Source organism: Scyliorhinus canicula, chromosome 2 (assembly GCF_902713615.1).
Source record: "Scyliorhinus canicula chromosome 2, sScyCan1.1, whole genome shotgun sequence".
NCBI classification, from domain to species: domain Eukaryota; kingdom Metazoa; phylum Chordata; class Chondrichthyes; order Carcharhiniformes; family Scyliorhinidae; genus Scyliorhinus; species Scyliorhinus canicula.
The window spans coordinates 258,462,750-258,490,635 of NC_052147.1; the positions used below are offsets into that span (position 1 = coordinate 258,462,750).

Genomic DNA, 27,886 nt, shown 5'->3' on the forward strand with positions numbered 1-27,886 from the left:
GGCTATGTGATGTGCTGGAAGGCTGTACTACTGACCTGACTGTCCAATTTGATTCTTCAAAGTACAGTAAGATCTCTAACTTCTTATTCTTCCATGAGCAAAGCTCCAGGCCCATGAAGGAATTGGAGCATGCTCCTAAGAAAGAAGCAGTAGCTGCATTCTGTCAATTCCTAATGTTTAAAACTTGAGACACGGTAATGAACTTCGCCATTGCTCGCAACCTCCAGCCAAGTCACAAAAGCATCAGCTTTTTCGGAAATATTTACAGAATGTAATATTTATCTGAGCAGGATCCTGATCTTAGGAAGACTGAGGCAATTATCTTTGATCCTGCCACAAACTTCATTCACCCCTGTCCCTAATAATTATCCGTGGTTCAGATTTCCAGTGGCGGGTATGTGCTGAGCAGTCGCAGGAAAGGTGGCTCTCTCACTAGAGACTTCAATTTAGCTTTGACCCGAAAATCGGTCGCCAAACGAACAAACCCCCCCCACCCACACACACACGCACACACATCCTGAAACATAAAACATAAATGCCCTCAAACCAGCAAAGTGGCCGAAAAGAGGAAGACCGAGGCGACAAACATGAGCGAGGTAGAGCAGGACATGGTGGATTGAGAGGAGCCACAGATGCAACCGCCGGCCCTCCCACTGACGGGGCAATTAATGGAGCTCCAAACATGAGAGCTCCGAAAACATAGGGACTCCATTAAGGAGGACCTCATGGCAATGGTGAAGTCGGCGGTAGCAGACACCTTGGCCCTCTTCAGAAAGGCACTAGAAAGGATGAAATGTCCATGTGAAGTCGCAGAAGGCGAGGGTAAGGGAACTAGAGAATGCGGCCACCGACCAGGATGATCAGAGCACTCCTCCTCCCTCAGGTGTCAAATCCTTCATGGATCCACCCCCTCATCTGCTGCACAAAAGGTGCTTAGTTCTCTCGTCATAATTGTGTAAAGAGCACTTGGGGATAGGACGGAGAGAGGCGAGGCAGTCAGCTGGTCGACTCCAGGTGGATTGGCGGTACTCGACGGCCCGACCGTGGAACTACTGGCGGAGAGGAAAAAATTACAAATGGAATTTGACCTGCTGTGATCCAGCTGCGACAGATACGGGGGCGCTTTTATGAGCATAGGGATGAGGCCAGCTGCCACTGGAACACCAGCTTAGAAAGCAGACAGCCACGAGGGAAATAGTGGGGCAGCATGATAGCACAGTTGCTAGCACTGTGTCTTCACAGTGCCAGGGTCCCAGGTTTGATTCCCGGCTGGGTCACTGTCTGTGCGGAATCTGCACGTTCTCCCCGTGTCTGCATGGGTTCCTCCAGGTGCTCCGGTTTCCTCCCACTAGTTCCGAAAGATGTGCTGTTAGGTAATTGGACATTCTGCATTCTCCCTCTGTGTACCCGAACAGGTGCCGGTATGTGGCCACTGGGGATTTTCACAGTAACCTCACTGCAGTGTAAGCCTACTTGTGACAATAAAGATTATTATTATAACTACTCACTATCAAGAAGGAACTTTCCACCCGCATTGGCACAGGCCTTGATATCACTGATCCTTCAAAAGGACAAAATCCCGACCCGACGGAGTGTGGGTCATACAGTCCTATCTCACTCTTTAGCATGGACACCCTGGCAAGACGACTGGAGAGTTGCGTGCCAGAAGTAGTTGCGGAAGATCAAACGGGTTTTGTCAAGGACAAACATCAGGTGCCTGCTGAACGTGATCATGCCACCACTCAGGGAAGAGACACCAGAAGTGATCATCTCCCTGGATGCAGTGAAGGCTTTTGACAAGAGTCGAATAGAGGTAGTGAAACAATTTGGGTTTGGGCCGGGGTTCACCTTGTTGGTTAAACTACTGTGCAGCGCTCCCACGGCGAGCGTACAGGCAAATGCCACGAGCTCTGGATACTTCCGGCTGAACAGGGGCACGAGACAGGGATATCTGTTGCCCCCGCCCCCCCTGCTATTTACCGCTGCAATTTAGCCACTGATCAGTGAAGGGGTGGAGAGGCATCCAGAAGGGAGACTGGGAGCACAGTCTCGCCCCATGTGGTTGACCTGCTCCTCTACGTCTCGAACCCCCAGCCAGCATAGAAGGAATAATGGAACTCTTAAGGAAGTTTGGAGTCTTCTCGCGTTACAAATGTAACCTGAACAGGAGTGAAGTCTTCCCCATGAACATGTGGGAGTATCACAGTTGTGGAAATTGACATTCAAGCTGGCCCAAGCCACATTCCAATACATGGGGACCCACTGGGCAGCTACAGCAGAAAGAATAGAGGGATGAAATGAAATGAAAATCGCTTATTGTCACGAGTAGGCTTCAAATGAAGTTACTGTGAAAAGCCCCTAGTCGCCACATTCCGGCACCTGTTCGGGGAGGCTGTTACGGGAATCGTTTTAATAGAGGCGCGTTTCTGCACGGGGACATCCTTCTGCGCACTGGCCACAGCCACGTTCACATTCCCTGCAGCCAGATACTCAGGCCCAGTGGCAGTGGTCACACTGGCAACATGGAACCAACTGAGAACATGGAACGAGCTGAGACGCCATTTCAGTTTGACCGCAATGCTCACCATGATTCCCTCATCTGCAAGAATTGTGACTATGGAGTATGCTTGAAAAGGTGGAGACAGGACGAAGGAGTACTGATGTTAGGGGACCTTTACATAGACGGCAGAGTAGGCACCTGGGGAACTCACGGATAAGCTCTAGCTTCCGAAAAGGAATGAGCTACGATATATATAAATAAGGAACTTCGTCTGGAAGAAAACAGCAACTTTCTCCCAGGACATTCCCTACTCGACAGACCTCTGACGAACTAGGGGGCGTTAACTGCACAGAAATCTATGGCCGGCTACTAGAGATAAAGTCACCACTGGACGAGATGTGGGAGGAAGTAAGGGAGGGGACCAAATTGGACAACAGAGAGGCAGGGCTGGGACAAAGGGTGAGGGGCAGGGGAGCAAGAAAGGACAAAGGGTGAGGGGCAGTGGAGCCAGAAGGGACAAAGGGTGAGGGGCAGGGGAGCCAGAAGGGACAAAGGTGAGGGGCAGGGGAGCCAGAAGGGACAAAGGGTGAAGGGCAGGAACCAGAAGGGACAAAGGGTGAGGGGCAGGGGAGCCAGAAGGTGAGGGGCAGGGGAGCCAGAAGGGACAACGGGTGAGGGGCATGGGAGCCAGAAGGGACAAAGGGTGAGGGGCAGGAGCCAGAAGGGACAAAGGGTGAAGGGCAGGAGCCAGAAGGGACAACGGGTGAGGGGCAGGAGCCAGTAGGGACAAAGGGTGAGGGGCAGGAGCCAGAAGGGACAAAGGGTGAAGGGCATGGGAGCCAGAAGGGACAAAGGGTGAGGGGCAGGGGAGCCAGAAGGGACAAAGGGTGATGGGTAGGGGAGCCAGAAGGGACAAAGGGTGAGGGGCAGGGGAGCCAGAAGGGACAAAGGTGAGGGGCAGGAGCCAGAAGGGACAAAGGGTGACGGCACACATGGGAGCGACCGCAGCAGCAAAGCCGAAGCACGAACGGCCAATGCCAAACATGCCCCCCGGTATGTTCTAGCACCAAGGGGCAGCAGGGACACCAGTAAAACAGTACAGTTGTGGCAACCGACTTCTGTGGGCTCAAAAACAGTGGTCCCCATAGCTGTGAATAGGTTCCTTTTCTTGAATTTATCAAGGTTTGTTTGTCCTTCATTATTTTCCTATTGTACCTATTTTGTAGATTCCCATTTTTCCTTCTCTTTTATTATTGCATGTTACACATAGCGAATGTTCCTGTAAATAATTGTGAAACCGATAAAAATGCATTTTTTTAATTGTCTGAGGTTAAAACAATTTGCAACCTTGATGTGATATTTGACCATGTGATGAGCTTCCAACCATCAACAAGACTTCTTATTTCTACTTCTGTAACATCACCTCGACCTCAACTTCTCTGCTGCTGAACCTCTTCTTTATACCTTTGCTGAGTCTAGACTTAACTATTCCAATGCATTCCTGGCTCACTTCCCACATTCTATCTTCTGTACACTAGAGATTATCCAAAACTCTCTTATCCATGCCGTAATTCAGGGGTCAATCCTGTGCTCACTAATCTGTTGGCTCCCAGTTATCATCATCTTAATTTTAAAAACCTCATCCTTGTTTGTGTCCTCTCCATGGCCTCACTGTTCCCCATCTTTGTAATCTTCTCCAGCCACATAACCCTCTGCAATATCTGCACTCAAATTCTGATCTCTTATGTATTCATAATTTTATTCACGTCACCATTAGCTACTGTACGTAAAGCTGCTAACACCCTAAGCTGCAGATTTCCCTTCCCAAACCACTCTGCCTTTTCCAGTCTCTGTTCCTTTGAGATGCTCCTTAAAACCTATTCTCTTCGACCAAGTTTTTGGTTATCTATAACTAACATCTGTGTCCAATGTGAAATTTTGCTTCATAACCCTGCTATGAAGCACTCTGAGATGTTTTATGATATTAAAGGTGCAATATATTTGCAAGTTTTTGTCTAGTTTTCTTGTTTAAATACTGAAACCTAACAGGCCGTTCAGACTTAACTTTAAATACTACTCCAAAAGCAAATAGCATATATATTTTGTAGTGCTAGCACATGGATCTTCACTTAAGACATGTTCACGTCGCAGTCACTGATATACACTTCATTTTCTGAAGCTACTATAGCATAACATTACAGCCCAGATCACACCATGGACTGTAAATTGAGGCTTCAGTATCTGCCTACACCTCCTTCACAGAATTGCATGCCTTGATCAAAACCCATGGACCAAGTTGACAGATCAATTCGAATTCAGAGAAAATACAAAAGCAAAATGCTGAAAAGTTTGATTAGCCTTGTGATTTTTTTAAAATTGAGAAGCCACAGTGAAGGGCCAGGATACATAGTGCAGAGGACCTATTTTTCCCTGTCCAACACGGAAAGGCGAAAGATGGGGTTCCCCAGTTGGAGGATTCAGAGAACAGCTTCATCAATAGATAGGTCCAACATAATGCATGTTGCTGTCCGTTTATTTTTCAGTGACTAAGTTTGCATGGATAACAATTTTGGATAACCTCAAGTTTATAAGGATGTATCTGCAAACAACCTGCAAGAGATTGTTTTGGATCTGTGGCTTTTTTTTCTTTCTCGGGATGTAGGCGTCACTGGGTCAGCATTTGTTGCCCATCCCTAATTACCCTTGAACTGAGTGATTTGCTAGGCCATTTCAGAGGGCGGGGTGGGGGAGGGGGCCATTTCAGAGGGCGGGGGGGGGGGGGGCCATTTCAGAGGGCGGGGGGGGGGGGGCATTTCAGAGGGTGTGGGGGGGAGGCTCAGAATCAATCACATTGCTGTGTGGGTCTGGAGTCACATGTAGGTGAGACTGGGTAAGGACAGCAGATTTCTTTCCCTGAAGGACATTAGTGAACCAGATGTGTTTTTATGACAATCGGCATTGGTTTCATGGTCATCTTTATACTTTTAATTCCAGATTTTATTAAAATCAAATTTCACCATCTGCCCTGGTGGGATTCGAAAGCGGGTACCCAGAGCATTACCCTGGGTCTCTGGATTACTAGTCTTGTGACAATGCCACTCCCTCACAGATAGAATCGAGAAACCTGGTTAAAAAATGTAAATGGTGGGTGGCACGGTGTCGCAGTGGTTAGCACAGCTGCCTCACAGCGCGACCCAGGTCCTATGTGGAGTTTGCGTATAATCCCAGTGTCTGCATGGATCTCGCCCCACAACCCAAAGATATGCAGGGTAGGTGGACTGGCCACGCTAAATTGCTCCTTAATTGGAAAATGAATGAATTGGGTACTTCAGATTTCTAAACATAAAATGGAAATGACTTGGTGACTTTTCTTTCTGTCCGAGGTCACTGTTCATTTCCCCTTTTGACTCTTGAGATCATTGTGATTCTGATAACATTTGAATGGTGAGGGGAAACTTGATTTATGTAGATTGTAGTTGAAGCATCAATAAAATCCATTAATCTCTGGCACTGTACAAAAAAAAAAGAGCAGGAGAGTTGCTCTATTCCAGATAATATTTACACAACCAACAATACAGTAAGAAATATTATCTGATCAGTCATCTCATCAGGGAGGCAGTGGGGTCACTGGACTAATAAACCAGAGACCCAGAGTAATGTTCTGGGGTCCCAGGTTCAAATCCCGCCACTGCAGATGGTGAAATTTGAATTCAATAAAAATCTGTAATTAAAAGTCTAATGATTGCCATGAAACCATTGTCAATTGTCTTAAAATCTCATCTGGTTTGCTAATGTCCTTTATGGAAGGAAATTGGCCATCCTTATCTGGTCTGGCCTACATGTGACTCCAGACTCAGCAATGTTTTTGGCTCTGAACTGCCCCCTCAAGGGCAATTTGGGATGGTAAATACATGCTGGCATCGCCTGCAATACCCACGTCCCATGAACGAATAAAAAAAAAAGGACTGGTGATCGACAGACCCAGGGTAATACATGGGCAAAGGAACTGAATTCAAAGGGTGAGGTGAGAGTGACTGTCCTTGACATCAAGGCAGCATTTGATCGAATAAGAGTTGAAGGAGCCCAAGCAAAACTGGAGTCAATGGGAATCAGAGGGAAAACTCTCCATTGATTGGATTCATACCTAGCACAAAGGAAGATGGTTGTGATCGTTGAAGGTCATCTATCGACATCCCGGAACATCTCTGCAGGAGTTGCCTTAGGCCCAACCAGCTTCAGCTGCTTCAGCCTGACCTTCCTTCCAAGATAAGGTTGGGGGGAAGGGAAAGTGAAAGCGACAGGGAGCATGGAGTTAAATGGCAAGATACGCAGGAGGATAACATGTAGGCAGGTGGATTTAAGCTTGATGCAGACTAGGAATTCAACAAAAAGGAAGGATAACTTTGGACATCTTAGGACTTCCAATATCTGTAATGATAAGAAAGTTAGCATTAAGGTACTTTACCTGAATGCTCGTAGCATTTGTAACAAAGTAGACGAACTAATGGCACAGATCATCGTGAATGATTATGATGTGGTAGGCATCACAGAGACATGGCTGCAGGGGGTTCAGGACTGGCAGTTAAACATCCAAGGATATACAACCTATCGAAAAGACAGGGAGGTGGGCTGAGGGGGTGGGGTTGCCTTGTTAGTTAAGAACAAAATTAAATCTATGGCACTAAACGACATACGGTCGGATGATGTGGAGTCTGTGTGGGTAGAATTGAGGAACCACAAAGGCAAAAAAACCATAATGGGAGTTATGTACAGACCTCCTAACAGTGGTCAGGACCAGGGGCGCAACATGTACCGGGAAATAGAAAAGGCATGTCAGAAAGGCAAGGTCACGGTGATCATGGGGGACTTCAATATGCAGGTGGATTGGGTAAATAACGTAGCCAGTGGATCCAAAGAAAAGGAATTCATGGAATGCTTACAAGATGGCTTTTTGGAACAGTTTGTCATGGAGCCCACAAGGGAGCAGGCTATTCTGGACCTAGTGCTATGTAATGAACCAGACTTTATAAAAGACCTTAAAGTAAGGGAACACTTAGGAAGCAGCGATCATAATATGGTTGAGTTCAGTCTGCAGTTTGAAAGAGAGAAGGCAAAATCGGATGTAATGGTGTTACAGTTAAATAAAGGTAATTACGAGGGCATGAGAGAGGAACTGGCGAAAATCGACTGGAAGCAGACCCTAGTGGGGAAGACAGCAGAGCAAAAATGGCAGGAGTTTGTATGCATTATTGAGGACACTGTACAGAGGTTCATCCCCAAGAAAAGAAAGATTATCCGGGGAGGGATTAGACAGCCATGGCTGACAAAGGAGGTCAGGAAATGTATCAAAGAAAAAGAGAGATCCTATAAAGTGGCCAAAAGCACTGGGAAATCAGAAGATTGGGAAGGCTACAAAAACAAACAGAGGTTAACAAAGAGACAAATAAGGAAGGAGAGGATCAAATATGAAGGCAGGCTAGCCAGTAATATAAGAAATGATAGTAAAAGTTTCTTTCAATACATAAGAAACAAACGACAGGCCAAAGTAGACATTGGGCCAATTCAAACTGATTCCGGAAGGCTAGTGATGGGAGACGAGGAAATGGCTGGAGAACTTAATAAGTACTTTGCGTCTGTCTTCACAGTGGAAGACATGAGTAATATCCCAAAAATTATAGAGGGTCAGGGGGCTGAGTTGAGTATGGTTGCCATTACAAAAGAGATGGTGCTAAAAAAGCTAAAAGGTCTTAAAATTGACAAATCTCCCGGCCCCGATGGGCTACACCCTAGAGTTCTGAGAGAGGTGGCTGAAGAAATAGCGGAAGCGTTGGTTGAGATCTTTCAAAAATCACTGGAGTCAGGGAAAGTCCCGGACGATTGGAAGATCGCTGTTGTAACCCCCTTGTTCAAGAAAGGATCAAGACAAAAGATGGAAAATTATAGGCCAATTAGCCTAACCTCGGTTGTTGGTAAAATTCTAGAATCGATCGTTAAGGATGAGATTTCTAAATTCTTGGAAGAGCAGGGTCGGATTAGAACAAGTCAACATGGATTTAGTAAGGGGAGGTCGTGCCTGACGAACCTGTTAGAATTCTTTGAGGAGGTGACAAGTAGGTTAGACCAGGGAAACCCAGTGGATGTGGTCTATCTGGATTTCCAAAAGGCCTTTGATAAGGTGCCACACAGGAGGCTGCTGAGTAAGGTGAGGGCCCATGGTGTTCGAGGTGAGCTACTGGCATGGGTTGAGGATTGGCTGTCTGACAGAAGGCAGAGAGTTGGGATAAAAGGTTCTTTTTCGGAATGGCAGCCGGTGACCAGCGGTGTCCCACAGGGTTCAGTGTTGGGGCCACAGCTGTTCACCATATATATTAATGATCTGGATGAAGGGACTGGGGGCATTCTAGCGAAGTTTGCCGATGATACGAAGCTAGGTGGTCAGGCAGGTAGTGCTGAGGAAGTGGGGAGGCTGCAGAAGGATCTAGACAGTTTGGGAGAGTGGTGCAGGAAATGGCTGATGCAATTCAACGTGAGAAAATGTGAGGTCTTGCACTTTGGAAAAAAGAATCCAAGCATAGACTACTTTCTAAACGGTGAGAAAATTCATAATGCCAAAGTACAAAGGGATCTGGGAGTGCTAGTCGAGGATTCCCTAAAGGTAAACATGCAGGTTGAATCTGTGATTAAGAAAGCGAATGCAATGTTGTCATTTATCTCAAGAGGGTTGGAATATAAAAGCAGCGATGTGCTACTGAGCCTTTATAAGGCTCTGGTTAGGCCCCATTTGGAGTACTGTGTCCAGTTTTGGGCCCCACATCTCAGGAAGGACATACTGGCACTGGAGCGTGTCCAGCGGAGATTCACACGGATGATCCCTGGAATGGCGGGTCTAACATATGATGAACGGCTGAGGATCCTGGGATTGTATTCATTGGAGTTTAGAAGGTTAAGGGGAGATCTAATAGAAACTTACAAGATAATACATGGCTTAGAAAGGGTGGACGCAAAGAAACTGTTTCCGTTAGGCGAGGAGACGAGGACCCGTGGGCACAGCCTTAGAATTAGAGGGGGTAAATTCAGAACAGAAATGCGGAGACATTTCTTCAGCCAGAGAGTGGTGGGCCTGTGGAATTCATTGCCGCGGAGTGCAGTGGAGGCCGGGACGCTAAATGGCTTCAAGGCAGAGATAGATAAATTCTTGATGTCGCGAGGAATTAAGGGCTACGGGGAGAATGCTGGTAGGTGGAGTTGAAATGCCCATCAGCCATGATTGAATGGCGGAGTGGACTCGATGGGCCGAATGGCCTTACTTCCACTCCTATGTCTTATGGTCTTATGGTCTAAGGTCAGATGTGGGGATGTTTGCTGATGTTCAGCACCATTCGCAACTGCTCTGACAATGAAGCAGTCCATGTGCAAATACAGCAAGACCTAGCTTAGGTTGACAAATGGCAAGGGCATTTGCGCCACTGAAATGCCAGGCAATGACTATCTCCAATAAGAGAGATTCAAACCATCACCCCTTGCAGCTCCAACAACACTCGAGAAGCTTGACGCCTATCTAGTTCCCCATTCCACAAACATTCAGACCCTCCACCACCGCTGAACAGTGGCAGCCTTGTGTACCATCTACAAGATGCATTGCAGTAACTCACCAAGATTCCTTAGGCAGCATCTTCCAAACCCACGACCACTATCATCTAGAAGGACAAGAGCAGCAGATACCTGGGAACCCCATCACCTGAAAGGTCCCCTCAAAGTCACTTACCACCATGACGAGGAAATATATTGCCGTTCCTTCACTATCAGTGCGGCAACATCCTGGAACTCCCTCCCTAACAGTACAGTGGCATACCTACACTTCAAGGACTGCAGTGGTTCAAGAAGGTAACCCACCACCAGCTTCTGAAGGGCAACTAGGATGGACAATAAATGCTGGTCTAACCAACGATGCCCACATCCCGTAAATTAATTAAAAATTATATATATTCAATGGCATTTGCATCTCTGAATCCTCCACTATTAACATCTAGGAGGGGGAGTGGGGAGCGGTTACCATTGACCTCAAACTGAACTGGACAAGCCATATAAATACTGTGGGTACAAGAGCAGGTCGGAGGTTAGGAATCTTACAGCAGTAACTCACTTCCTGACTACCCAAAGGCTGTCCATCATCACCAGTCAGGAGTGTGATTGAACACTTCCCACTTTCCCAGTGCACTGTCATGTCTGTAGACTGGCCGATATGAATGATGCACTACAGAACATCTGGTTTAAATAATTTCTTAAAACAACTGTGTGGTAAAGATAACTGGAATAAATACATAACAAACTACTGACACTAAATTATAGAGCTACTGCTAAATACGTCTATCCACCAACACGACTTACTCCCAACTTCCCCAGGCACAGAGCCGCATGGTAGACTTACACTACCATCTGCTGGTTGGAGGTCGTGTACAATATATACAGAATTGCTTTATGCATATCATCACATCCCCCTCCCTTTTGAAAATGTATTTATTTACATTCATGACTTTGATTTTACTAACCAATATGATGTGCATAATAAATTTTTAACTTTGAACTATATACAGTTCATCACAAATTCAGTCTCTCAGGTTTACGTCATAGCCTTATTGATCTTGAGTGGCTGCTGAACTTGTGAAGTTACTTCATCTTCCTTTGTAGTTGTCGATACTGCTTGTGATTCTTGTATTGTTGTGTCTGTATCTTGTTGTTGTGGCTCCCTATGCTGCACTGCATCTTCTTCAGCTGCCTTAGGACCCTTACCTCCTTCTGGTGGCTGCATTACAAAAGATTAGCAAACTTCCAGCTGAGCTCTTCTGTTCCTCCTTAAGACAACACCTTCATCCATGATGACAAATATGAGTTTGAATCTGCTTCTCGCAGTACCTTCGCATACATAGACCATCCATTCGCTTTGGAATCTTCTAGTCTGACCGTGTCATCTGGCTGTAATGGTTGGAGCCTTTTCACGGATCTACCGTAAGATCCCATTTGCCTCCTTTTTTCAGAGATCAGTTGCCTCTCAAACATATGGTTCACTGTTTCTTGAAGAATATAGGGCAAGGTCATTCTCAGTTGACAATTCATCAACTGAACTGGTAGAAGCCCATTGATTAGTGGTGCAGAACGATAACTTAGGAATGCAAGATAAGTGTCATCTCAGCTTTCCAATGCTTTTTTCAGGAGCTGTTTAACGATATGAACACCCTTCTCGGCCTCCCCATTCGACTGATGGTACAAAGCACTCGAGGTGACATGTTTGTAATCATACTGCTGTGCAAAGTCTGTCCGCTCACGACTAGCAAAACAGGGACCATTGTCACTCGTGACTATATTCGGTATCCCATAACGAGCAAAAATAATCTGTTTAGCACTCTTACTGACACATTTGACCCTGGAATTCGACAGCTGTGTTATCTATGGATAGTTCGAAAAGAAGACTGTGACCAGAAGGTATTCTTTTCCATTCAAGTAAAAGAGTTGTGACTATCTCACCCATCTGCATTGCTTTGTTTGCGTTGAAACCTTTGACAGGTTTTGCAGTTATCCACCATCATTTCAATGTTGTGGTTTATCCCTGGCCAATAAACTGCATCCCTGGCTGCACGCTGCACTTTTTCACCCCCAAGTGCCCTCCATGGAGTTTTGTTTGAATCATTGACCTCACTGACTAGAATCACAATTTGTTGTTTCCACAGCAAAAATCCATTCATATCACTTAACTCTGTTGGTACATTGTAAAAACTTAAGCAGGAGTCTTTAGGCCATCCTTCGTGAAGATACTTTCTCACCTTCTGCAGAACCATGTCTTTGGTGATTTCTTCTTTACGGTTTGACTTGTCAGATACGGACAGAGACTCAGTGAGCAGGTTTACATAGACCTGCACGTCCTCATACAACTGGTGTGTTCCTTCTATGCCTGCAGCTCTAGATAGTGTATCAGCAACAATGAGATATTTGCCCAGTGTATAATTCAGCTCGAAGTCACATCGTTGCAATTTCATGATCATTTGCTGAATCCTCGGGGACATCTCGTAAAGATTTTTCTTAATTATAGAGTTCAGTGGCCTGTGGTCCATTTCTACTAGAAATGTTGGAAGACCATATGCATAATCATAGAACTTTGTGATCCCATTAATCAGCCCAAGGCATTCCTTTTTAATTTGCGCATACCTGCGTTCTATATCAGACATCGACCTGGATGCATATGCCACTGGAAGTCAGTTTCCTTCCAGATCGTGTTGGAGTGGGACAGCTCCCAACCCTCCCTTTGATGTGTCATAAGAACATAAGAACTAGCATCTGGCCCCTCGAGCCTGCTCCGCCATTCAATTAGATCATGGCTGATCTTTTGTGGACTCAGCTCCACTTTCCGGCCCGAACACCATAACCCTTAATCCCTTTATTCTTCAAAAAACTATCTATCTTTACCTTAAAAACATGTAATGAAGGAGCCTCAACTGCTTCACTGGGCAAGGAATTCCATAGATTCACAACCCTTTGGGTGAAGAAGTTCCTCCTAAACTCAGTCCTAAATCTACTTCTCCTTATTTTGAGGCTATGCCCCCTAGTTCTGCTGTCACCCGCCAGTGGAAACAACCTGCCCGCATCTATCCTATCTATTCCCTTCATAATTTTAAATGTTTCTATAAGATCCCCCCTCATCCTTCTAAATTCCAACGAGTACAGTCCCAGTTTACTCAACCTCTCCTCATAATCCAACCCCTTCAGCTCTGGGATTAACCTAGTGAATCTCCTCTGCACACCCTCCAGTGCCAGTACGTCCTTTCTCAAGTAAGGAGACCAAAACTGAACATAATACTCCAGGTGTGGCCGCACTAACACCTTATACAATTGCAACATAACCTTCCTAGTCTTAAACTCCATCCCTCTAGCAATGAAGGACAAAATTCCATTTGCCTTCTTAATCACCTGTTGCACTTGTAAACCAACCTTCTGTGATTTCTGTGTCCGTTGAGATTTTTGTATTTTTCGCTGGGTCGAAAAACGTCAGGACTGGCGCTGTGGTCAGCGAAACTTGTAATGCTTGCCATTCTTGTTCGTGGCTAGTGGACCACTGGAATGTAGCGTCTTTTTTTCTTTCTAGTTTCCCAAAGGTGTGCAGATTTAGCTGCCACATTGGGAATGAATTTGACCACAAAATGTATCATCCCATGCTATGTACCGTCTCTAACTAATTTAAGTTGCCAGAAGCCTTGTGACGTGTTTAATTTACTAAAGCAAGTTGCTCCTACCATCTCGCATGTTATTTTCTCCCTTTATGGCATAGGGTAATGTTCCCTCTTAATGTTGAGGTTCAGATCTTCAGGGTCCATACAGATGCATAGGTCTCCATTACGCTTCTTGACACAACCATAGAGCTTACCCAGTCTGTAGGTTCTTCTATGTGCTTAAATACGCCTAAAACTGTCATCCTCTATAGCTCAGCCTTCAATTTGTCTCTCAATGGAGCTGGCACACATCTCAGTGCGTGAATCACTGGCTTTGCATTTTCCTTTAGTTGGATTTTGTAAGTGTATGGCAAAGTGCCAAAGCCTCGGAAAATCACAGGAAAATCATTTAGTATTGAGTCTCCTGAGGCATGTTGGCTTGTGCAGAGCTGTCTGCTCTGTAAACCTGCTTAACTAGCTGCAGGTCCTCGCACGCATCCACTCTTATCAGAGATTTGCATTCCGTTGCCACAATGGAAAATTGAAACTTGTAAGTTCTGTTTTTTACATTGACATCGAACTCGCATGCTCCTAACTTTGTGATTTCATGTCTGTTGTAATCTCTGAACAATACTGTTCTGTTTACTACTTGCGGTTTAATAAGCAACTTTGTGACATTAGAAAATTGATGAGGTTCGCCCTCGCACCTGTGTCGAGTTTGAATGTTATTACTGTCATTTATAATTAATGGCACTGTCCATTTATCTTTTTGACTATTTGCTTTTAATTCATTGTTGCTGCAAATTGTTACAAAGCATCATCGTTTGGCATGATTTGAATTTCCTTGTCTTCACTGGACATCATGTTGACAGAAAACGTGTTCTCGAGGCACACTTCTTCAACTGTGTTGATAACTTTTGTTTGCTCCGCTTTTTTCCTGGAAAAACTTTTGTTTGCTCCGCTTTTTTCCTGGAAAAAAATTGTGTTGCAAAATGATTTCTGCTGTTACAGTTGGGGCATATCTTTCCAAATGCTGGACATAGTTGTGGCAAACGCGGTCTGCCGCTTTGGAGGCATGAAATGGAGGACCGGGTCAGCCAGTAAAAGTGGCCGCCTGCATCAGAGCACGTTTTTCATTTGAGTGCGTCACCACTCTAATGGCGGTCGGCCGCCTCTGCCACCTTCATGCCAAAATGCAGGAGATTCCATCTGCTTTGCTGCAAGCTCGCTAGCGTGACATATTTGGATAGCATTTCAAGTTGAAGCTTTGTTTCTCTTCGAAGCCTCTCGCGTACCTTATCGTTGGAGATCCCGAAAACGATCTGATCACGGATCATTGACGACTGGAGAGCACGAAAATTACGCAACTGCGCTTTCAATCGCAAGTCGGTGAGAAAACTATCAAATGTCTCGTCTGCGTTCTGGGTGTACGTGCAAAATATATAGCAAAATATATCGAAGGTTTCATTTTTTTAGGAGAGCAATGCCGATCAAATCGCTTGAGAACTTTGTTGAAGTTCTTACTTTCTGCCTTGCTTTCGAAGACAAACACATTGAAAATTTCAATGGCTTGAGGACCTGCTACAGTGAACAGCAACACGATGTGCTTCTCGTGAGACTGTGCCTGCAGACCAAGTGTTGCAACATGAGTTTGAACTGCTGCTTAAACACCCGCCAATTCTCATCTACTTTACCGCTAATCCGAAGCTGTTGACATGCATTGATACCTTAGATCCTGGCTTCGAGGTTTTACCATGCATTGACCACCAGTTGTCAGTAGCGTACAAGGTTAGTGAAAAATTGCATTGTCTTTCTTCTTCTACGGAGTTATCTTTAATTGTTCAGATCGTTGCAGTATCTTTTTGTTCTTGAGTGATCATCAAGCCTGGTACCAGGTCATGTTCTGTAGACTGGCCGACATGAATGATGTACAACAGAATATCTAGTTTAAATAATCTATTATGAAACAACTGCGTAGTAAGGATAACTGGAAAAAATAAATAACAAACTACTAACACTAACTAACTATTATAGAGCTACTGCAAAATATGTCTCTCCACCACCACGATTTACTCCCAACTTACCCAGGCACAGATCCGCATGGTAGATCCGCACTGCCACCTGCTGGTTGGAGGTTGTGTGCAACATTATATACAGGATTGCTTATGCATATCATCATATGCACCTCCAACAACACTCAAGAAGCTCAACACATGCACAGTAGCAGCAGTGTGCACCTTCCAAAGCCATGACCACTACCATCTGGAAAGAGAGGACAGCAGATACATGGGAATACCACTACTTGGAAGTTGCCTTCCAAGTAATTCACCATCATGACTTGGAAATATATCACTGTTCCTTCACTGCCGCTGGTCAAAATCCTGGAACTCTTTCCCTTACAGCACTAAGGGTGTACCTACACCACATGGACTGCAGCGGACCAAGAAGGAAGCTCGCCGCCACCTTCTCATGGGAAATTAGGGATGGGCAACAAATGCTGGCCGAGCAAGGATTTCAAAAATGATTTTTTTAAAATTACCGTGGAGTTCTCATTGAGTACAACTTGGCCGTTGTGCCTCCCTTCATTATGACCATGATTATGCTTCAAAAGTGCTTTATTGGCTGTGAAGCAGTTTGAGACATCCTTACGATGTGGTACATCAGTGCAAGCCTTTCATTTATCCATGTGGAAATACTAACAAGTGGGGCACTTTCATCGAGTGATATTCATCATCAGATTAAAATCCTGGAATTGCCAGCCTAAGAACACGATGGAAGCACCATTATCATAAGGACTGCAGCAGTTCAAAAAAGCAGCCCACTGCCACCTTTTTAGGGAAAATAGGTTGCACAGCAAATGTAACCTTTCTGGTGTCATCCATTTCTTGAGAATTATTTTTTAAATCAAGCTATCTCACAAAACTGTAACCACTAGAAAAGTTAATTGTGATGTGAAATGAAATGAAATGAAAATCGCTTATTGTCACAAGTAGGCTTCAAATGAAGTTACTGTGAAAAGCCCCTAGTCGCCACATTCCGGCGCCTGTTCGGGGAGGCTGGTACGGGAATTGAACCTTGCTGCTGGCCTGCCTTGGTCTGCTTTAAAAACCAGCTCTTTAGCCCTGTGCTAAACCAGCCCCAGTGATGTGAGTACTTAGTGAGCCATGTTCCTCTTGAAATTATCTGCAAGGAAGTACTTGAGACGTTTTCATCAAGCGCTCTCAGCAAGGAAAAATATTAAATTATAGAGTATTGAAGTGGTCATCTTCACTTTGTTTTTGAACAGGAGATTTAGCTCCCTGTGCACAGTTACGATACAAGCAAACTGGGTATGTTTCCTTTGACCTGATCCCCTTTAGAGTAATTGAACCAATTGACTGTGGGCATCTGACAAATCTGTCTGTCTGTTTTTACAGGTTGTATAATTCCGTTATAGTTGATTAATACTTGGGCTAGACAACATATGAACGAGATATCCCTCCGTCAACAGGAAATTATTAGTTTACAGCTGTTGGGTTAAAGATTTGTCTGTTTCATCACATTGTTTGCAGCCTCTGAGATTTGTTTGTGGGGAAAAATGGGGTGTTTTACATGAGTGCATCTGCATTGTAGTGGGGGAAGATTGCCTGATGGTTGTACAGGATTATACGTTGCATGTCCCAAAGTAATTTACTTTTCCCTTTGAGGGCATTAGCAAACTTAACAAACATAACAAACCAACAGTTGGAGCTCGAGTAACAAAAGTGTTGTCTTGCATTTAGGTGTTCACTTTTGATCCTGGAGCAACTGTGAAACAAAGAACAGCAGAGGATGTAAAAGCTGATGAAGATTTGACAAAACTTTGCATCCATAAACGAAAAATAATTGCAGTAGCTACACTACATAAGAGTATTGAGAGGCCACATCCTTCCCTGCTTCTAACCAGCCCAGGCGGTGGAGCAAGTAAGTTTTCAAAAACTGAAATATTATCTACCTTGTTTTATGAGTAAATGTGATTTACATTATCCAAAAGCTACATGGTGCTATATGATTATTTATTTTTAATGTTACTCTGTGTCTTTGGTGATATTTTACTTAATATTAGACTACCAATACAGTATTTTTCTGCTGATTTTCATGAAACACGATGGACACGATTTAATCGGCATTGCTGTCAACATTTTTGTTTTTAAACTCCCAAATGATACAAATGACAAGATGTACATGAAAATTGAAATATCAGTTTAAAAATTAGTTACTGCAGTTACTTGTTTTTACTTGTTTGAAATGTAACAAAATTTCAAAGTCTGTTTAAATTTGAGCAATTACAGATTCTGCATCGTTAATCCTAGGGTTGAACAATTTTGAAATTGATCATTTTCATCTGATCTTGGCTACTTGGAGAGAAAAAAGTGACAATAAAATGTCCCTTTTTTTAAAAAATTGTTCTTGGGAATTGCGACTCCAGCAACCCAGTATTTGATTGTCATCTTCAGTTGCCATGAGGGCATTCTGAATCAACTGGAGTTGTGTAAAGGCCAAATTGGATAGTGGTGGCAGGTTTGCTTCCCTGAAGAACGTTAGTGAACCAATTGGGTTTTGGTGAACCAACAATGCAGCAACTTTTGTGTTCGTTTTCTAATGAAAGCCCACAAGTTACCAAACGTATTAAATTCATGATGTTGACTATCACTGTGGGATTTGAACTTGTGATTTCTAGGATGATCACTCTTGCACTGAAATGGACAGATCGTGGCAGTGGGGGGGGGGGGGGGGGGGGGGGCAGTTCTATGAGAGAAAGCAACAGTTGTAATTGCAATTTGCATTCGACTATTTTGCCAGGTAGGAGTATGGAAATATCTACAGTTTGTTTGGCCTACTGTCTGGCTAAAGAACTGTGAAGGCAAGTGACCTCTGTGATATCTATCACTGGAAAACCGGAGAGAGCCAACTAATAACAGGAAAGAGATACTTCAAAGTCTTGGTTTTGTCAGATTTTATAGTAGTATTTCGTTGCAAATTTACTTTTCCAATTCTTTTTTTATAAATGTTTTTTATTGGGTTTTGAACAATTATGTACACAAAATAGAATACATATATATATGTATATAGAAATATACATAGAAGAGAAGGGAACACGCACAAAAAACAAAACAAACAACAACAAAAAAAAGTTAGAATAAAATAACTGATAGGGTATTATGTCCTAGCTCAACAACAGCAGCTCTGTACAATTGACAATATTGTTTGTAGCACATTAGTAGGCATCTGTTTGTTGGCGGGGGGGGGGTACATATACATTTGGGTGCCGGGGAAACAATTACCGAGGGCAATACGCGGATGGATCTGGTGTTGGTATTGTCACTTGCTTCTCCCGGACGGTTTACGCTGCCGTTGTCGTCTCGCGATCACCTCCACTTCAGCTGTTTGTCCTGTCTTTCGCCCGGATTTTCCTTGTTTTCTGGTCATGTAGATGCCAAGTTTGTTGTCGTTTCACGTGCCCTCCTTCCGGCTGTCAGTCTCTTGCCTCCCCCCTCACTGGTTCCCCTCTATTGGTCCCTGTCTCCTCCCTCTTTTCCCCCCCCCCCCCCCCTTCCTTCTGCCCCCTTCCCCCCACCTCCCCTTCTGCCCCCTTCCCCCCACCTCCCCTTCTCCTGTGGTTCGCCTTTCTTGTCTCTTAGGTTTAGCTGCTATCCCCCCCCCTCCCGGCGGTCTATTCCCTCCCTCCCCCGTCGCTACTTTAGCCTGATTCTTGGCTACCTGGCTATTCTTTTGCTTGTTCATTGCCCACAAATAGGTCCAGGAACAATTGGGTGAATGACTCCCACGTTCTGTGGAAGCTGTTGTCTGACCCTCGGATGGCGAATTTGATATTCTCTATTTGGAGAGATTCTCAGAGGTCGGACAGCCAGTCTGCAGCTTTGGGTGGTGCTGCTGACCGCCAGCCGAACAGGATTCTACGGCGAGTGATCAGGGAGGCAAAGGCATCCGCCCTCCTCCCCAGGAATAGATCTGGCTGGTCTGATACCCCGATGACTGCCACTTTCGGGCATGGCTCCACCCTCATCCCCACCACTTTGGACAAAGCCTCGAAGAAGGCTGTCCAGTACCCCGCAAGTCTGCGGCAAGACCAGAACATGTGGGCGTGGTTGGCCGGGCCTCCTTGGCACCATTCATATCTATCCTCCACCTCCGGGAAGAACCTACTCATACGTTAAGTGGTTCTCGTTAAGTGGGCTCTATGTACCACTTTTAGTTGCGTCAGGCTGAGCCTTGCACACGTGGAGGTGGAGTTGACCTAATGCAGTGCTTCGCTCCAGAGTCCACACCCTATCTCAATCCCCAGGTGGTCCTCCCATTTCTTTCTTGTTGCATCCAGTACGGTGTGGGCCCTTTCTACCAGTCGGTCATACATGTCGCTACAGTTCTCTTTATTTAGAATGCTTGCATCCAGTAACTCTTCCAGTCATGTCTGTCATGGCGGTTGTGGATACGTCTTTGTCTCCTTTTGTAGGAAGTTTTTGAGTTGCAGGCACCATAGCTCATTCTCCCTGGCTAGCTGGAATTTCTCTCAGTTCATCCATAGCTGTAATCCTGCCGTCGGCGTATAGGTCCCTGACTGTCAGTGTCCCTCCGTCCTGTCCCCACTTTTTAAAGGTAGCGTCAGTCAGTGCTGGTGTGAACCTATGGTTGTTGCAGATGCGAGCTTTGTCCGACATTTTGGTCAGGCCAAATTGCTGCCGTAGTTGGTTCCAGGATTGGAGGTTGGTTATCACCACCGGGTTGCTGGAGTGTTTTTTTGGGTGGGGTTAGGAGTGCCACCGTGGCGAGGGCCCGGAGGGAGGTCCCTTTGCAGGAGGCCTCTTCCGCGCGCACGCACTCGGCTTCTGGCTCCTTGATCCATCCCCTTATTCGCTCGGCCGTTGCCGCTCAGTGGTAGAATTGTAGGTTTGGGAGGGCTAGCCCATCCCCCCGGATTTTGTTTTTTGTAGAACCTTCTTTGGGATCCTAGCATTCCCCACCCCCCCACCCCATACGAACGCCATGATTAGTTTGTCTAGTGCTTCGAAAAAGGCCTTGGGGATGTAGATCTGGATGTATGTAAGTAGGAAGAGGTACCTGGGCAGCACGTTCATTTTGAGTGGAGAGTGTTCCCTCTTTGCAGGCCCTTTTTTACTTCCTCTGTCAGACTGGTGCGGTTCCATTTGTGAATCTCGTTCCAGTCATGGCTATTTAGATCCCCAGGTAGGGGAATTTGTGTCAGGCTTGTTTAAATGGCAGTCCCGTTAGTGCTATCCCCCCTCCTTTTGAGTGTACCGGGAAGGTCTCGCTTTTGCTCATGTTGAGTTTGTAGCCCGAGAAGGCGCCAAACTCTTTAAGGAGCATGATGATTCCATCCATGCTGCTTTGTGGGTCCGAAATGTAGAGGAGCAGGTCATCTGCAAAGAGTGAGACTCTGTGCTCTCTGCCGCCCCTTTGGATCCCCCTCCAACTTTTTGCTACTCTGAGAGCAATTGCTAATGGTTCGATCGCTAGAGCAAACAGCAGTGGGGACAATGGGCATCCTTGTCTGTGCAGCTGGAAGTATCGGGAGTTGGTGTTGTTGGTCCGTACGCTCACCATGGGGGCGTTGTATAGGAGTTTTACCCAGGAGGTGAACCCTGTTCCAAGACCGAACCGCTCCAGTACCTCGATGAGGTATTTCCATTCGACCCTGTCAAAGGCCTTTTCTGCGTCTAGGGAGACGATCACCTCTGGTGTTCTCTCCCCGGATGGGGTCATTATCACATTTTGCAGGTGCCTGATGTTAGAGGTAAGCTGTCTACCTTTGACAAAGCCCGTCTGGTCCTCTGCGACCACTTCTGGTACACAGTCTTCTAGCGTTTTGACTAGGATTTTGGCCAGTATTTTGGCATCTGCATTCAGCAGTGAGATGTAAGACTCACATTCCGTTGGGTCTTTATCTTTCTTAGGTATCAGCAAGATTGAGGCCTATGCTAACGTGGGTGGCAATGTGCCCCTAGCTAGCGAGTCTGTGAACATCTCCCGCAGGTGTGGGGACAGTGCTGTCGCAAATTTTTTGTCGAAGTCTGCCAGGAACCCGTCTGGTCCCGGCTCCTTCCCCGCGTGCATGATGCTAATGCTGTCCAGTCCATGATCTCTCCCAGTGCTAGTGGTGCTTCCAGGCCCCGTTTCCTGCCCTCCCCCACGACTGGTATGTCCAGTCCATCAAGGAACCGTTTCATCCCAGCTTCCCCAATTGGGGGCTCTGAGGTGTGCAGCCCTTGGTAGAAGGCCTTGAAGGTTTTGTTAATCTTTTCTGGTTCTGTTTCTAATGTGCCTCTGGTATCCCTGATTTGTGCAGTTTCTCTGGTGGCTGCCTGCTTTCTCAACTGGTGTGCCAACAGGCGGCTGGCTTTGTCTCCATGTTCGTATAGGGTCCCACGTGCCTGGCAGAGTTGGTGCACTGCTTTCCTGGTGGAGAGCAGATCAAAGTACCTTTGTAGCTTTTTCCTCTCCGCCAGGTGCTCTGCGGTCGGGGCCTCGGAGTATTTACGGTCTACCTCCAGTATGGAGTCGACCAGCTGCTACCTAGCCGCCCTTTCCTCCCTATCTCTTCGAGCTTTGAAAGCAATAATTTCTCCTACGGCCTTTAGCGCTTCCCAGAGGACGGTGAGACCTCCCCATTTTGGTTGTTCTCCGTGTACTCTGCTATGGTCTGTGATATCTTTTCGTTGAAGGCCTTGTCTGCTCGGAGGGCAATATCCAACCGCCATGTGGAGCGATGAGGTCTGCCCGTCTCTAGCCTCACGTCCATGTAGTGTGGAGCGTGGTTGGATATCACAATTGCGGAGTATTCCACTTTGTGTATCCCCGGAAGCACCGTTTTCCCCACCACAAATAAGTCAATTCTGGTGTATACATTGTGCATTGGGGCGAAGAAGGAGAATTCCTTCTCCCCTGGGTGGGTGAACCTCTAGGGGTCCACCGCTCCCATCTGCTCCATAAAGTGACTCAGTTCTCTTGCCATGCCTGAGGTTTTCCCCATTTTGGAGCTTGAACTGTCAGTCGTTGCCGGGGATTTCTGCCATGGTCTTTTGGATGTAGCTTGTATTGTACCAGTTGGGCACGTACATGTTAACTAGCACTAGCGGTGCCCCATCCAGCTGACCATGACATACCGTCCCCCTGGGTCCGTAACCATCTGCGTTGCCCTAAACATCGTCTTCTTGCTGATCAGTATTGCCACCCCCTGGCTCTCATTCCATAGCAGGAATGGTAGGTCTGCCCCACCCAGCCCTTTCTTATCCGCAGTCGGTCCTGCTCTCTCGGGTGTGTCTCTCTTGGAGGAAGACTATGTTGGCTTTCATATTTTTTAGGTGGGTGAGGACTCTGGATCTCTTCACTGGGCCGTTGAGCCCCTTCCATTCCAGGTGGTATACTGGTGGGAGGCATCTGTCCCCCCGCTCCTGTGGGATTAACCATACTTGCCTGGTGGACGCAGGGTTTCCCTTTGTTAGGGGGCCGTCCAGGATGGCCGCTGTCGCTGCTCTCTCCATATGGTCGGGTCCCTGCGCTCCGGGGTTTCCCTTTGTCCAGGGGGCACCTAACATGGCCGCCCACTATGCGTCCGCCATGTGGAATCCGCCACACTCTGGAATCACCCTTCGCCCAGAGACCATACTGGGTGGTTGCTTGCAGCGAGCGATTCCTTGTTACCGAGCCTTTGGTTGTGGCACTTTGTAGCTCTATTGTTATTCTCTTTCTAGCCTTGTTTGTCCCTCCTTCCTGTGTCCCCCCGCCCCCCCCCTTTCTCCCCTCTCCCGTGTACCCCTCTTTTGTCCCTCTTGCCCCTGCTCCTATGCCCGTTTGCTCTCCCGTCTCTGTTGAGTGGTTTCTCTTCCCCCCGGCCTGGTGCCATCCCCCATGTTGGGGGCGCGCTGCGGCCCTGCTTTATTGCATGCCTCCGGCGCTAGCTTTCCTGATCGTGCGATGGACATCTCTTGGGGGTTACTGTCTCGCTTCTCCCTTGCCTGACCTCTACGGTTTTCTGCCCACTCTTCCCCCTCCTAACCTGCACTCCTCTTGCTTGCTCTCCCTTCTCCGTTACTCTTGTTCCCTCGTGCTGGGGCCTGGTCTCCCACCTATAGGCCTCCCAAAAGCGAGCGTGAAGTAGAGGTACAAATATGTAGACAGATTATAGAACAATGTAGGAGCAATAGGGTCGTTGTGATGGGAGATTTTAACTTCCCCAACAGTGAATGGGACTGATGTAGTGTTGGAGGCGTAGATGGAGCAGAATTTGTCAGGAGCATCCAGGAGAGTTTTTTAGAGCAGTATGTAAATAGTCCAACTCGGGATGGGGCCATACTGGACCTGGTATTGGGGAATGATCCCGGCCAGGTGGTTGACGTTTCAGTCGGTGATTACTTTGGGAATAGCGATCACAATTCCATAAGTTTTAGAATACTCATGGACAAAGACGAGAGTGGTCCTAAAGGAAGAGTGCTAAATTGGGGAAAGGCCAACTACAACAAAATTCGGCAGGAGCTCGGGAATGTGGATTGGGAGCAGCTGTTTAAGGGTAAATCCACATTTGAAATGTGGGAGTCTTTTAAGGAAAGGTTGATTACAGTGCAGGACAGACATGTCCCTGTGAAAATGAGGGATAGAAATGGCAAGATTAGGGAACCATGGATGACGGGTGGAATTGTGAGACTAGCTAAGATGAAAAAGGAAGCATACATAAGATCGAGGCAACTCAAAACTGATGAAACTTTGGAGGAATATCGGGAAAGTAGGACAAATCTCAAACGCGCAATAAAGAGGGAATAAAGAGGGCTAAAAGGGGTCATGAAATATCTTTGGCTAACAGGGTTAAGGAAAATCCCAAAGCCTTTTATTCAAATATAAGGAGCAATACGGTAGCTAGAGAAAGGATTGGCCCGCTCAAAGACAAAAGAGGGAATTTTTCCGTGGAGTCAGAGGAAATGAGTGAGCTTCTTAATGAGTACTTTGCATCGGTATTCACCAAGGAGAGGGACATGATGGATGTTGAGGCTAGGGATGCATGTTTAAATACTCTAGGGCATGTCGGCATAAAGAAGGGGGAGGTTTTGGGTATTCTAAAAGGAATTAAGGTGGACAAGTCCCCAGGACCGGATGGGATCTATCCCAGGTTATTGAGGGAAGTGAGGGACGAAATAGCTGGGGCCTTAACAGATATCTTTGCAGCATCCTTGAGCACGGGTGAGGTCCCAGAGGACTGGAGAATTGCTAATGTTGTCCCTTTGTTTAAGAAGGGTAGCAGGGATAATCCAGGGAATTATAGACCTGTGAGCTTGACGTCAGTGGTAGGCAAACTGTTGGAGAAGATTCTGAGGGATATGATCTATTCACATTTGGAAGAAAATAGTCTTATCAGTGATAGGCAGCATCGTTTTGTGCAGGGAAGGTCATGTCTTACAAACCTAATAGAATTCTTTGAGGAAGTGACAAAGTTAATTGATGAGGGAAGGGCTGTAGATGTCATATACATGGACTTCAGTAAGGCATTTGATAAAGTTTCCCATGGCAGGTTGATGGAAAAAGTGAAGTCGTATGGAGTTCAGGGTGTACTAGCTAGATGGATAAAGAACTGGCTGGGCAGCAGGAGACAAAGAGTAGTGGTGGAAGGGAGTGTCTCAAAATGGAGAAAGATGACTAGTGGTGTTCCACAGGGATCCGTGCTCGGACCACTGTTTGTGATATACATAAATGATGAAACGTATAAGTGGTCTGATGAGCAAGTTTGCAGATGATACTAAAATTGGTGGAGTTGCAGATAGCGAGGCGGACTGTCAGAGAATACAGCAAAATATAGATAAATTGGAGAGTTGGGCAGAGAAATGGCAGATGGAGTTCAATCCAGGCAAATGCGAGGTGATGCATTTTGGAAGATCTAACTCAAGAGCAGACTATATGGTCAATGGAAGAGTCCTGGGGAAAATTGATGTACAGAGAGATCTGGGAGTTCAGGTCCATTGTACCCTGAAGGTGGCAACGCAGGTCGATAGAGTGGTCAAGAAGGCATACAGCATGCTTGCCTTCATCGGACGGGGTATTGAGTACAAGAGTCGGCAGGTCATGTTACAGTTGTATCGGACTTTGGTTAGGCCACATTTGGAATACTGCGTGCAGTTCTAGTCGCCACATTACCAGAAGGATGTGGATGCTTTAGAGAGGGTGCAGAGGAGGTTCACCAGGATGTTGCCTAGTATGGAGGGTGCTAGCTATGAAGAAAGGTTGAGTAGATTAGGATTGTTTTCATTGGAAAGACGGAGGTTGAGGGGAGACCTGATTGAGGTCTACAAAATTGAGAGGTATGGACAGGGTGGATAGCAACAAGCTTTTTCCAAAAGTGGGGGTGTCAATTATAAGGGGTCACGATTTCAAGGTGAGAGTGGGAAAGTTTAAGGGAGATTTGTGTGGAAAGTTTTTTACGCAGAGGGTGGTGGGTGCCTGGAATGCTTTGCCAGTGGAGGTGGTAGAGGCGGGCACGATAGCATCATTTAAGATGCATCTGGACAGATATATGAACGGGTGGGGAACAGAAAGAAGGAGACCTTGGAAAATAGGCAACAGGTTTATATAAAGGATCTGGATCGGCGCAGGCTGGGAGGACCGAAGGGCCTGTTCCTGTGCTGTAATTTTCCTTGTTCTTTGTTTTGTTCTTGAAGCGGTCCCTCGGGTAGTGGTTTGCTATTTGTTCAGGTTGCACTTGCGGTGGCGGGGGAGGGGGAGGGGGGGGGGGTTGAAGGTGGGGGCCTGGCGTTGCCCCATTCCCCCCCCCCCCCCCCCCTGCTGTCGGCTTTCCAGCACGTGTTCCTCAACAAACTTGTTTGCTTCGGCGGGGGCTGTGAAGAAGTACTCTGTATGTGACCCAGAGTTTCGCTGAGTAAAGCATACCAAAACATACATCGTTCTTGTGAAGAGCTGCTTTCGCTCTATTTAATTCGGCCCCTCTCCTGGCTAGGTTTGCCCCAATGTCCTCGTTGACTCTAATGAAGTGTCCTTCCCATTTTCAGGTTCTGTTTTGCCTGGCCCAGCGCAGGATTGATTCCCTGTCTTGGTACCGGTGCAGTTTAGCTATAACTGCCCTCGGATGCTCCCCTGCCTTGGGCTTCGGGCACAGCGACCCGTGTGCTCTGTCCATTTCTGATGGGTTGGGGAAAGTTTTCCTCCCCACTAAGTTACGCAGCATCTCAACCATGTATGCTGTGGGGTTTCTACCCTCAATCCCCTCTGGAAGGCCCACTATTCTTTCATTTTGCATTCTTGAGTGGTTTTCCTGATCGTCCACTCTGCCCTTCAAGCTCCCCTGCGTTGTGACCAGTCTCGCCACCTCCTTCTCCAGGACCATGATCCGGTCGCCCTTGCCAGTCGTGGCTTTTTCCAGCTCCTTAAATAGTCGTCTCTTGGGCTTCCAGTCTCTCCTGTGCTGTGCCCAGGGTGAGCTGCACCTCCGCCATGGCTTTGGCCATTGCTGCCTGCACTGCAGCCTCCATGTCTGCCCTAACCTCTGCCTTGTTTACCTGCTGATGTTCCCTCAGTGCCTCGGCAAAGGCTGCCTTCCAGTTCCAGTTCCTCCCTGGCCCAAGGGGGAAAAGCTCCTGTCTGCCCAGTTCTGTTTGTTGCGGCGGGCCTTCCGTTCTGCCGCTTCGTGTGCCGGTTAGCTTGCCTGAATGGGCTCTCTCATTGCCCCTTCGGCTTCTGGTGGTATTTCTCCCTCTGCTTTGGCTACTTTCTGGCATTATTTTCTTTCCCCTTTTTTTTCGCCCGCCCCTTTCCATTTTCTGTTGTCCCCCTTTTCTTTTCCCCTTCCTTTCTCTCCTTTAACACTTTTTTCCTCTCTTAAACCCCTTTTTCAAAAAAAATTTTTAAACATTTTTTAAAAATATTTTACACTTCTGCCGGTATGTTATCAACTTTCTGAAAATAGAAAGGCTATCCTAAATGAAGTTAGCTGATTTTTTTTTTTTGGGAAGGTATTTAACATTTTTGTCAAAGAATCCCTGACATTGGCCATTTATTTCACTGACTTGTACTTTTCAAAAACGTTTTGACTCTTTATCTGCTCTGGAAGTTCCCTTCCAAGCCAAACACCATCCTGACTTTAGACTGTATACAACGTTCCTTCATTGTTTCTGGATCAGAAACTTGGAGCTCC

General features: G+C 46.4%; 1 protein-coding gene across 4 annotated transcripts in view; it reads left to right on the plus strand.

Moving 5' to 3' along the window:
* mbd6 (methyl-CpG binding domain protein 6) overlaps window positions 1–27,886 on the plus strand; it is a 371,598-nt gene that overhangs the window by 193,050 nt on the left and 150,662 nt on the right. For all 4 annotated transcript variants that reach the window (XM_038789976.1, XM_038789979.1, XM_038789978.1 and 1 more), the window contains exon 4: window positions 17,460–17,640. In XM_038789976.1, coding sequence (XP_038645904.1) covers window positions 17,460–17,640 — 181 coding nt within the window. The remainder of the gene's footprint in view (window positions 1–17,459; window positions 17,641–27,886) is intronic.